This window comes from Lemur catta, chromosome 9 (genome assembly GCF_020740605.2).
Source record: "Lemur catta isolate mLemCat1 chromosome 9, mLemCat1.pri, whole genome shotgun sequence".
Taxonomy (NCBI): Eukaryota; Metazoa; Chordata; class Mammalia; order Primates; family Lemuridae; genus Lemur; species Lemur catta.
Genome location: NC_059136.1, coordinates 25,290,370 through 25,302,444, shown reverse-complemented (window position 1 = coordinate 25,302,444; position 12,075 = coordinate 25,290,370). Strand labels below are relative to the sequence as shown.

Genomic DNA, 12,075 nt, shown 5'->3' with positions numbered 1-12,075 from the left:
GGTCCCCCGAGGCTGCAGGCTGACGGGGGCCTAGAAGTGGGGGGCAAGCCAGGAGCCCCAGACGGTGGATACCCCTGCAGAGCCGGGGCAGGAAGGCAGGGCTGTGAGGGTTCTGCCTGGGTGGCCCCACCCCGCTCAGGGTGAGGTCAGCTGTGGGTTCAGGCTGGAGGATGGTGGCTCAGGCCCACCTGCACCCCTACCTCAGTGAGGATGAGCATGGCTGCCTTCCTTTCCCGCTCCTGTAGGCTCTTCTGCAAGCTGGACAGCAGCTGGCTGAGAACTGCCTTGATCTGCCTGCAGTGGTTTTGCACCATGGCCCTGAAGGACAAGGCCTGGGTTTGTGGTCACTGCCCTGAGCCCACCCCACTGCCACCACCCAACCTAGGGGGCCGAGTGGCCAAGAGTGTCCTGATGTGGGTGGGCAATTCTTTGAGCCTGTTCCTGTGCCCCTTGGCACTTCATGTCAGGCCTGGGCTGGCCATGGGGGAGACAGAGAGGCAGGTATAGCCTTTGTCCCCAGGAGGTCCAGGCCAGGGTGGGGACTGGGGGAAGACACCTGCATCCACAGGCTCTGAGGCAGTGTGCCTGTGCCCGGGCACAGGGGGCACGTGCCTTCCCATGCCGGAAGGCTGCTGTGTGCATTCGCGTGAGTGTGAAGGGTCATGCTCACAGGCAGGCCCTGGGGGCTGCAGGTGGCTCCAGAGGCCCCAGGCCCCATCACTGTGGTCCATACCCCAGGCCCCCAGGATCCCCCCACCTGCCCTCCGCCCATCCATACCTGGCGAGGAGGCCCACGCCCTTCGGGTAGGTGTGGATGGTGGCGAAGAGCTCCCAGGCGCCCTGTAGCTCCAGATGGGCGAAATCGTGCCAGTGTCCCGTGGTGGACAGCAGGCTCTTCAGTGCCTCCAGCGATGTGCTGCAGCCAAGCAGAGGGGGTCAGGGCCCACCCAGGGCCACGAGTGGCCACGTGAGCCCCTCTGTCCATGGAAAGGACACCCAGTGCCTCAGATAGAAAGACATCTTCTGGCTCGTGCCCTGGCTCCAGTGCCTGATGTCCCGAGGCCTCCCTGGGGCTGGCTCATCCCTGCCCTCATTCAACACGGGATATTGGGGCCCAGGACGTGGGGGTTGCTGTCCTGGGCATGGGGAGGCAGCATGAGCCCACCCAGAGCCCAGGCCTTGCTTGGGCAAGAGACCAGAGGGGTGCCCTTACCAGGGAGGGGAGGGACCAGGCGTTGTGGAGAGGCTCGCTGTGGGTTTGGCACATAGTGAGTGGGAGGTGCCTTTGGAGCATCTTAGAGGAGACAACACTTGCACTGAGGCTGGATTTACATGGCTGAAGCTCGGAGGACAGGGCTGGAGTGAGAGCTGAGGAGCTATCTGGGGACTGGGGGTCTCCCAAGTCATTAAGTAGAGAGGGTTGGGCTGGGCCTCAAGGGATGACACTTAAATAAGGGTGAGAAATGCAGAGGGGGGTGGCTGGGGGAGGGAGGAGGAGCCGGGGGTGTATGGCATTCAGGAAGCTCAGAGAAGGGTCCATATGCCACTCCTGGGATGGGTCCCCTGCTCTCAGAGGACACGGAGTAACCCTGTTGCACTGGCCACGCACATGTGTGATGGAGAAAGAACACCACAGATGGCACGTGGTGCAGCTGTGTGAGGTGCTCACCTGCCCATCTCAGGTAGCTCTCTACTGCCACTCCACTGCCACAGAGGAGGGAGCAGTCTAGGGAGGGGACATGTCCTGTCATACAGCCTGGTCAAAGGCACAGAAGTGGGATCAAGCTGGGCCCTGGCTCCAAACTGAAACATCGATGTCACTGTCACAGGTACAGGGCTGCCCCAGGCACTGAGCGCAGTCTTGGGAAACAGGTAGAAAGCCTGAGAATGCAGGCCTGGGTAATGCAAGGCCACCCTGGCTTGCTGGCCTGTCACCATTCCAGCCACCCCTTGCCTGGCTGCTGTGGGCGCATTGCCCTGGATATGTGAGCGTGCCCTGGAACGAGGCTGTCAGCTTGGATCAGGCAAGCAGATTTGCAAAACTGCGTGTCAAAAGATGAAATGCCATTTTGTGAAAGTCCCCGATGGTGCCCATCCAAATGCCAGCTGGCTTGTCCTCTCACCCCAAGCTGTGCCATAAAAAGAGGCAGCATTTTCCAGGTCACTGGCCTTAGCCACAGAGTGATGATGGTTTTCAGAAGACAACTTGGGAGGCATGGCATTTTGCTCGCTCTGTGAGGACTCTGGCCGCCCTGGTCCTGTGGCCCCAGGATTCCTCGCCCTTCATGATTGCCTTGTCCCTGCAGCCACAGCAGGGCTCCAGGAAGATAACGTTCAGCTGATTTGAGCATTCTTGAGACTCCCTGCCCAACTCCTGGGGTGAACCACCCCCCTCTCCCCCCACACGTCCCTAATACCTAAAACCACCTCCAGCGCAGGACCCCCGGGCAATGCCCAGGGACATGTGTATCCTGAAATGCACATGCAGCCCCAAGACCGAAGCAGATGGAGCTCCTCAGGTCCAGGCCCAGCCGTGGCAGGACCATCCTCCTGGGCCCAAGGGCTTGCCCTTCCTTCAGCCTCTTTGGACACTCTGCATCCTAGTGATGCTGCCCTATACTCGACCAAACCCCGGTCCCCAGCCTGGCCCCAGAGAGGGCAAAGGCTTCCAAGAGACAAGGAAGCCCATTCGCTCCCTGAGGACAGTCAGACCCCAGCCTCCCACCTCCCCAATCCTCCTCCCCACCCCCACCACTATTTCTTCCTCTTCTTCCTGTTTTACTTTCCTTTTTAACTATGGTGAAATACACATCTCATACAAGTGACCATTTTAAGTGCACAGTTCAGTGGCATCAAGCACATTCATAGTAGTGAGCAAACATCACTACCATCCCTCTCCACATCTATTTTTTCTTCTTAAGCTGAACCCCCTTAAACACTAATCCCTATTCTCTCCTCTTCCAGCCCCTGGCACACACAATTCTATTATACTTTCTGTCTCTATGAATTTGAGTGCTCTAGAGCCCTCATATAAACGGAATCATACCATTTGCTCTTTTGTGACTGGCTTATTTCACTTGTCATGTCCCCCAGCTTCATCCATGTCGTAGCAGGTGTCAGACTTTCCTTGTTCTCTAAGGCTGAATAATGTTCCATTGTATGTACACATCACATTTCGTTCATCCAGTCATTCACTGCTGGACACTTGAGTTGTCTCCACCTTTTGGCTACTGTGAATAATGCTGCTATGAACATGGGTGTGCAGATACCTGTTCCAGGTGCCTGCTTTCAATTCTTTTGAGCATAAATCCAGAAGTGGAATTATTGGGTCATATGGTAATCCCATATTTAATTATTTTAGGAACCTCCATACTGTCTTCCACAGCAGCTGCACCGTTTTACATTCCCACTAGCAGTGCACAAGGGCTCAAGTTTCTCTGCATCCTCGCCAACATTTGTTATTTTCCCTTTTTTTGATAGCCACCATCCTAATGGGTGGGAGGTCCCTCCTCCTCCTTCTATCACAAGCCTTTGCCCCTTGGCCTGGGACAGAGGGAACTGAAGATGACCGGACGGTGAGCATGAGGTATGCCTTTGAAATAAAGGGAAATGAGGTACTGCATGAGAATTAGAGAGTGTCAGCCCATGATGGATGAAGTGAAAGAACAAGAAGTCCTTTGCGGGGCCGGATGGAGATTGGCTGGAGGAAGACCTACCTGAGAACTGACCCATGCGGGTCACCTCTCTGAGGAAAAGGGCTTTGCTAGTGACAGGAGCCAAGGGGAGGGAGCGTCCCGCAGGCAGGGCTGGCAGCGCCGTTGCAGCCCCACTGGGGGAAGGGTGCCCTGCCCAAACCCCACTCGCTGGTCCCAGGCGGCCCAGCTGAGCGGGACATCAGGGCCCTCGGACAGCCAGGACAGTCCCACCATGCTGCGATAGTCGCCTAGCTGCCCCTGCCCTGTGCCAGCTCCACCCCGCTGGGGGCGCAGAGACAGTGGGCTGCTCGGCAGTGAGGGGCCCGATGCCCTCGGCTCCTCAACGGTGTCACAACAGCCTGGCACACGGCCCCAGGCCCTGCGCCACTGCCACACACCTGGGTGATGCTGCCCTGGCAGGGGCCAGCCTCCCCACCGCCCCTGACTGCTAGTGGCGGGAGTCACCGCCCAGCGCCTCGGCCCCTTCGGCGGGGAAGGGGGCGCAGGCCCCGTGCGGCTCCAGGGAGGGCGCGGGAGCCAGGCCTGGCCAATCAGAGCCTTATGGGAACCTGTGGCCAAGGTGATTGGTTCATGGGTGGGCATGTGACCCGCGGTGGGCCAATCAGAGGCAGCGGACCATGTCCAGGAGTGAGTTTCTCCTTTTGTGGCTGTTGTGGGGCCTCAGTGCTAGGAGGATCTGACCCGAGGCGTTAGGAAAGCAGCAGCCAGTGCAGAGGGACACACCGCCTGGGCATCTCCAGTGGGCCTGGGCAGAAAGCTACTCACAGGCCCCGGGAGAGACGGACAGATGCCCCTGCTCCATGGGGGAGCCCGGGAGAGACAGACAGACACCCCTGATGCCTGGGGGAGCCCGAGAGAGACGGACAGACACCCCTGATGCCTGGGGGAGCCCGAGAAAGACAGACACCCCTGATCCATGGGCGAGCCGAAGAGACAGACCGATGCCGCTGCTCCATGGGCGAGCCGGGGAGACAGACAGACGCTCCCCGCTGCATGGGGGAGCCTGAGAGACAGACGTGCCTGCTGTATGGGGAGCCTGAAAGAAACAGACAGATGTCCTTGCTCCCCAGCACCTTCTGATCTGTGAGGTGCAGGGAGTAAGCCAGGTAAAATGCAGACAACAGATGTTAGATGGTGATGGTGCAGTGGGGAGAAGAAAGCCCGGAGCCATGGGAAGGCCAGTGATGGGGCTGCTGTCTTGGGGTGGCTGGGGAAGCCTCAGCAAGGTCACAGGTGAGCAGAGCGCTGGCGGAGGCAGAGTCCCTGGGGAAGAGCAGCCAGAAGGGGGAGCAGCACGGAGGAGGACTTCAGCACTGCTTTCTCCCAACCCTCCCATGCCCTGGCGGAGAACGTTTATTAGCTTATTAGGGAAGATTCATGCATTTTGCATGGTTGATCTGAATAAAAAAGGAACTTTATATGCACATTTGAATTCAGGGGCAAGATGAGAAGAAGTGACTTTTTTTTAGTCACTTGCCTTGGGGAGAGCTGTTAAAACTGACAAATTGCGTGAAGCACATCATAATACAAACAAATGAAAAGAGTTGGCCCCAGTGGTTTTTAAAGACTTGCTTATTGGATTTCTGGAAATATGACCTGGTGCAGAGGGAAGATGAAGGCAGTCAGCCCTACTGCAGCCTGAATATGACAGGCGGGGGCGGGTGACAGTCCATGACGTTCACACAAACATGTGCCAGGGGCCAGTGAAATGCCGGAAGGCTGTCTGTCCCCAGGGGGTGAGTGATGGCCTGGTGGGGCCTTGCTGTCTAGGCCAGCTCCACATGGATATGCTGTGTGGCTCAGGGGAAGCCTCTGACCCTCTCTGAGCCTCAGTTGTCTCATCTGTAAAATGGGAAGATGACATTCATCTCCAGAATCCTTACAAGGAGCACACTGGGGCAATGTGGCACACTGTGTGGCTACTCTTGGTAAGTGCTGTCCCCGTGTGGTCCCTGTATGGCTGTGACAGTCTCTGCTGTAAGTGTCCTCAGGTGATGAGTGAATGGGACACAGCTGCGCTGTGGGTACTGACTGTACCCTGACCCTGAATGGTGTTTGGGATCATGACTGTTGTGGGTTGAACTGTATCCCCCCTAGAAAGGACATGTGAAAGGTACCTGTGAATGTGACCTTATTTGGAAATAAGGTCTTTGCAGATGTCATCAAGTTAGATGAGGTCATTAGGGTGGGCCCTAATTCAGTGACCAGTGTCCTGATAAAAAAGGGAAATTTAGACACAGGTACACAAGGGAGAAAGTCAGGTGACTCGGGCAGAGATCCGAGTGATGCAGCTTCATGCCAAGGAACACCCAGGACTGCTGGGAGACACCTAGCAGGTGTTGTACCTGCTGGGAGACACCAGAAGCAGGAAGAAGCCAGGGAGGCTCCTCCCCTGCAGGTTTTGGGGGACCGTGGCCCTGCTGCCATCTTGACTTCAGACTGAGGCCTCAGGAACTGTGAGGCAATACATTCCTGTGGTTTTAAGCCACCCATTTGTGGTACTTTGTCACTCAGCCCTAGGAGGCTAACACACCATCTTTGCCCTGGGCAATGTGGTCTTACCTCTGGGGGCTGGGTGTGGCCGCCCCCTGGGCCTGCTGCCTGGGCTGAGGCTCCTCGGGCAGGTTCAGCTCCAAGATGTAGTGCATCTGGGTGAGGAGGGCCAGGAAGAGCTCGGGGTAGGCCTCCTGCACGGCCTTCTTGAACTCTCGGGCGAACTGCAGCTCGTGCAGCGTGTTCATGGCCTGTTGGGGGTAGAGGGGGCAGGGATGAGGCTCCCAAGCCCTAGGGGCCATGGGGCAGGGGGTGCTGATCCACTGTCCCACAAAACCCAAGTTGAGTGCCCAGATGATGTCCCCCCACTCAGGGCCTGGCACTTGCCGCCTCTGCAGACTCAGCCTGGCCTTCTCCCACACTCTCTGGACCTGCTGTTGCAGTCACCTTGCTGCTCAACAGCCTGCCTCCTCCCTGCTGTCTGCCTGGGATGCTGCTTGCCCCCACCCCTGCAGACCTCCCACCATGACCCAGGGACCCTGACATCTGCTCTCTGCATTTAGCTACTATCTGAACGGCTTGATGCTTGGTGTCTCGCCCCTCCACTCTGTCACTCTGAAGGTGAGATCCTGCTGCTGCATGGTCCCCACTGTATCCTTAGCTCTGTGCCTGGCACACAGCAGGGCCCTGGAAGGCAGAGTCTGCCCACAGCAGCCTCCAGCCCCGAGGCTTGCAGTGCAGCAGCCGCCTTCAGTCTAGCATGTTGTCTGGGTGCGGGACAGTACTGAGCAATGATGACCAGGGGAGGGCTGGGGCTGGGGGCACAGTGGGCCGCAGGGAGGGCCACCCTGCTGTGACCTGGGTTGGTCTGACCCCTGCACTGCTCTGCTGGGGTGGGGGCTGGGGGCTGGGGGCTGGAGAGGGACTCTCTCTTGCTGCCATTGTTCAGTCATCACCACACCCTGCTGCAGGCAGCAGCCTGTCTGGGGGGCTCCAGGTGGGGGCAACTGTGAGCTCTGGGCCTGTGCTCAGGGGACTTTTGGGGCAGGGACTCAGCCTGGAAAGTTCCAAACAGGGTTGGGGGCACAGCTGCTGCCTTGCAGAGTCCAGCCAAGGGGGACAGATGTGGCTGCATTAGGAGGTAAGCTCCCTGCTCCTGGGGGTGTGCAAGCAGGGCTGGGCCTATGGAATAGGCTGGGGCAGGGATTCCTGCAGGAGGGCGGGGCTGCAGGAGGCAGCCCTTAAGATTCCTCAAGCATGTACGACTCCAGAGCCCAGGCATGGGGCAGGGGCTTCAGTCTCTCCCTTCCTCTCTGCCTGAGCCCCCCTCCGAGGCCTGGCACACACCACAAGACTGAGCCCCTGAGGACTGACACACTGTCCTGATTCACAGATGGGGCGGAGCCTTGGCCAGGAACTGGGGGCCGGGCTGTCCCGGGGCCCTTTCCTCCTGGCTGGGGCTGGGCTGGGCTTCTGCAGCCTGCCACACAGTGGGTGCTCGAGGTGCCACCACCGTCTGACTGAACGTCGCCTGGGGTCCAGGGGTGGCAGCAGAGACTCACGGCCAGCGAGCGCAGGTAGGGCTTCTCCTTGGGGCCACTGTCGCTGGCACCGGTAGGCAGGGGCCGATTGTGCAGCCAGGTCAGCAGCATGGTCAGCACCAGTTGGCTCACCGGCTGCTCGGTCCCCAGGGCCTTCCACAGCTGGAAGGCGTTGCTGTGGGCAGAGAGGGGCCATGAGGGCAGGGCTGCAGCTCAGGCCGGCCTGGCTCAGCCATGCCAGCAGGCCACCGTGACCAGGGCCTGGTGCCAGGAGCATGGAGTCCAGGGTAGAGGCTGGGCTGGGCCCTGAGCTGGACCCTGATGGGGCGGGGGCCGAGGGGTGGACAAGAGCACTCTGGGCTGTCAGGGAAGGGGCACGAGGGGTGGGGCTGTACAGGAGTGACCTGGGGACAGTCGGCCCCTGGTCCCTGAGCGTGTCTCTCATCCACAGCAGCCTCTTACTGGGTCTCCCCGGTTCCAGGGTCTCCCCGGTTCCAGGGTCTCCCCTCCACCTTCTTACTCAAGCTGGAGCTGCCTAATCTGGCTCTGTGTCCCCACTGCTCGACTGCTTGTCACCTTCCATGGCTCCCAGGCACTGTGGCCAGAGCCCCAGCCATCTGCAAAGCCATCACCTCTGACCTGGGTTCTCTGGCTTCCAGGTCTGCCTGACTTTTCCCCCTCTCCTGCCTCTGGGCCCCCACACCTGCAGGTCTTGTGCTTGGAGCATTCCCTGTCACCTGGCTAATTCCCACTCAGCCTTTAGGGCTCACCATAGTCACCTCCTTCTGGAAGCCTTCCTTAACTACTCCCCTTCTAGTCCTGGGTTTGCTGGGGTCTGGGTCCTCCAGCCCAACCTGCTTCAAGTTAAGGGTCATGACAGTATGTACACAGAGCTTGCAGTTTCTACAGTGTCCTTGTGCCCATTTTGCAGATCGGGAGACTGAGGGCTGGAGAAAGGAGGCTTGCCCCGATCACGGCCCTGCCTTGTGACTGGAGGCCAGGCCTGTGCAGGGCTGTGGCCTTTCCACCTAGCCCACAGGAATGACCCTGGGAGACCTGAGGGAGCAGGGGGCAGCAGGGCTGCCCTGAGATGTCAGTGTCCATCATGGCTGTTTTTTGCCCTAAATGGTCTTTGGGCCTGAGTGCTGGGTACAAGGGGCTTGAGGGGCATAAGGGATCCTGGAGTGATGGGGCAGGGGCTGGGAGGGCTGTAGTGGGCTGGCTGAATGAGCCCCCACCCCTGCTTTAAGACAGACTCAAGGAGGACCAACCCTAAGGCCCTGGGGAAGCCATCCCAGACCCGTTTGACCCTTGGCTGGGTGGGCACAACAGCCTGGGGGACTCCAGGAGATTCTCTAAAGTATAGTCCCCACCCACCTGAGAAGAGTGGGCCTTTGGTGTAGAAGGGCCTGGGCCCAAATCCCCACTCTGCCCTGTGCTGCTGTGTGACCTTGGGCAAGTCACTTAACCCCTCAGGGCCAAAATATAGCAAGATAAGGAGAAGCCAGCACAGGAGACTGAGCAGGAGTGGCCAGGGAGGTAGCGGGAGAGGGAGGGGAGGGGACTCCTGGAAGCTAGGGCTCGAAAGTGTTCCCAGGAGGAGAGGGTAATTGGCTGAGCCAAATTCTGCTGACAAGGTCACGTTTGGTGGGCACAGAGAACTGTCCATTGGACTTAGCAAGGTGAGGGTACCGGTGACCTTGACAAGAACAGTTTTATTGCAGCAGCAGTGGAGAAAGGCTGAGCCAAGTGGGCTTACGAAGGAATGCGAGCCACAACTCACAACAAATAGACAAACAATGCAATTCAAAAATGTAGAAAGGGCTTAAATAGACATTTCTCCAAAAAAGATACACGAATGGCCAAAAAGCACACGAAAAGATGCTCAACATCATTCGTCATCAGGGAAATGCAAATCAAAACCACAATATGTCATTTCACACCTACTAGGATGGCTGTAGTCCAAAAATGAAAAATAACAAGTGTTGGCGAGGATGTGGAGAAACTGAAACCTCATACATTGCTGGTGGGAATGTAAAACAGTGCAGCTGCTATGGAAAATGGTATGGCAGTTCCTGAAAAAGCTAAACATAGCACTGCCATATGGCCCAACAACCTCACTCCTAGGTATACTCCCAAAATAATGGAGAGAAGGGACTCTAACATACACTCGTATGCCAATGTTGACAGCAGTGCTATTAAAACAACCCAGGTGTCCATCAACAGATAAATGGATAAACAAAATGTTGTCTAGACATAAAATGGAATATTATTCAGCCATAAAAAGGAATGAAGTTCTGATACATGCTACAGCATGGATAAAGCTTGGAAACATGCCAAGGGAAAGAATCCAGACCCAAAAGGAACAATATTATATGGTTCCACTTACATGAAATATCTGGAATAGGCAAATTCATAAAGACAAAAGTAAATTAGAGGTGACCAGGGGCTGTGGGGAGGGGAGCATGGGAAATTATTGTTTAATGGTTACAGAGTTTCTGCTTGGAGTGAGAAAATGTTTTAGAATTAGATAGCGGTGATACTTGTGCAATGCTTGCAAGTATAATTAATGCCACTGAATTGTACACTTAAAAGTGGTTGAAATGGCAAGTTTTATGTTATATATATTTTACTATAAATAAAAAATTAATAATATAATATACTAAAATGATTTAATTATATGATTTAAATTGGCAAATTGTATAGTATGTGAATTATATTTCAATAAATCCGTTAAAAAATAAAGAAATGGGAAGACTCCTGTTTTCCAGTAATGGTGCACTAATTTACTTGAATTGGCTCCTCCGCTGAGAAGGCTGGAGAAAGGCCGATGTGTGGGGAATATGATGACCCTGAGAGGTAGGGGACAGGAAAACTACTGATGCCTTGAGGGCATTTGACAATCCTGGAAGATTAGATCCTTTGTTTTGACAGCCTTGTGGGATGAAGGGATAGACGCTGAAGCTCAGAGACTGCACAAGGTAGTTAATCTAATAGCAGACCCTCTACCACTTCCAGGGGGATGCTGGAGTGGATGTGAAAAAACCCAGGTGAATTTCAGCCAGGTTTGAATTGCCTGGGGGCATCCAGGGAATCGCAGGCATTGGATTTGGCTTAAGGTAGCCTTGGGCTGAAGTGTCCTTAGGTGGTTGGCAGAGGCAAACACAAATTCCCTGTGGAGGAAAATATCTTCATTATAGGCCTCAAATTATTCCTACTTTTTCTCCCCAAACAACGTCCAGTATATGGACAAATATAATCAGACATGCAAAGAAGCAAGATTCCATAAGTGACATACAGCAAGAACAACAGACAATATATACCTGATGACAAGTCAGATATAAGAATGATCAGACATGACCTATAAAACAACTATTTGACCAGGAATAAAGAAATGAAATATAAGCTTAAAAATGTCTCCAGGGAATAGTAATCTACAAATGATACAGATTAGAAAAAGAACAATAGAAATTTTAGAAATGAAAAATACCAAATCTGAAATTTAAAAAATTCAATGGAAAAATTTAATATCATTTTAGACATGGTTGACAGAAAATTAGTGAACTGGAAGATAGGTCAAGAGAAATTATCCAGCATTCAGCACTGAGGACACAAATATGGGAATGCATGAGAGAGGAATAAGAAATTGTGCTGGATATCTTCTGTTTGCCCCTTCAGATCTAGTGTCTGTCATTCCCTGTCCTGCCCTGTGTCGCAGGATCTGTACAGACTGCATCAAGAGGCTCCCTTGATCTCTGGCTTCCAGTTGATTTGGCTAATGGCAAACATTGGCAGAAGGTCAGAAGGTGGGAGTGGAGTGAAGTCAGGGTATTTATTATATACCCCAGGCTCCCTCCCTGCTGGTGGCCAAAGGATTGCTGTGTCCATCTGTCAGGTGGCCTCTCCATAAAGACATCCCCTCTCAGTTCTGGAGGGACTCCCACTGCCTGTCCCTTCATGTCTAGAAGGTGGTAATGACTCAGCATTGTTTATTATACGATTCCCAAGAGACTGGACCTGCCCTATCAGGCACATTAAACTTTACCCTTGGCAAGTAGTTCTTTTAGTAAACTTTTCTCACCTCAGCCAGTTTGAGTATTATCTTTGTTCATGTAGGACTCTGATAGTATTAATACAATAGACAATATAGTGAGATATCTAACATGTCTAATAAGTGCCCTAGAAGGAAGGTGATAGAGAATGCTGGAGAAGCACTATTTGGAGAGATAATGGCTGGGATTTTTCCAGAATCAGAACATTCCAGCATAGGAATTCAAGACAGGATAAACAACAACAAAAATCCTTTCCTAGACACACCACAGTGA

The 12,075-nt window shown here is 54.7% G+C and overlaps 1 protein-coding gene across 1 annotated transcript in view; it reads right to left on the bottom strand.

The window, feature by feature from the left end:
- The window catches only part of LOC123644386 (maestro heat-like repeat family member 5), a 59,180-nt gene that overhangs the window by 6,527 nt on the left and 40,578 nt on the right, over positions 1-12,075 (bottom strand). Inside the window, exons 22-25 of the mRNA XM_045560466.1 lie at positions 7,772-7,925; positions 6,280-6,460; positions 779-923; positions 201-318 (exon numbers count right to left, since the gene is read on the bottom strand). Coding sequence (XP_045416422.1) covers positions 201-318; positions 779-923; positions 6,280-6,460; positions 7,772-7,925 — 598 coding nt within the window. The remainder of the gene's footprint in view (positions 1-200; positions 319-778; positions 924-6,279; positions 6,461-7,771; positions 7,926-12,075) is intronic.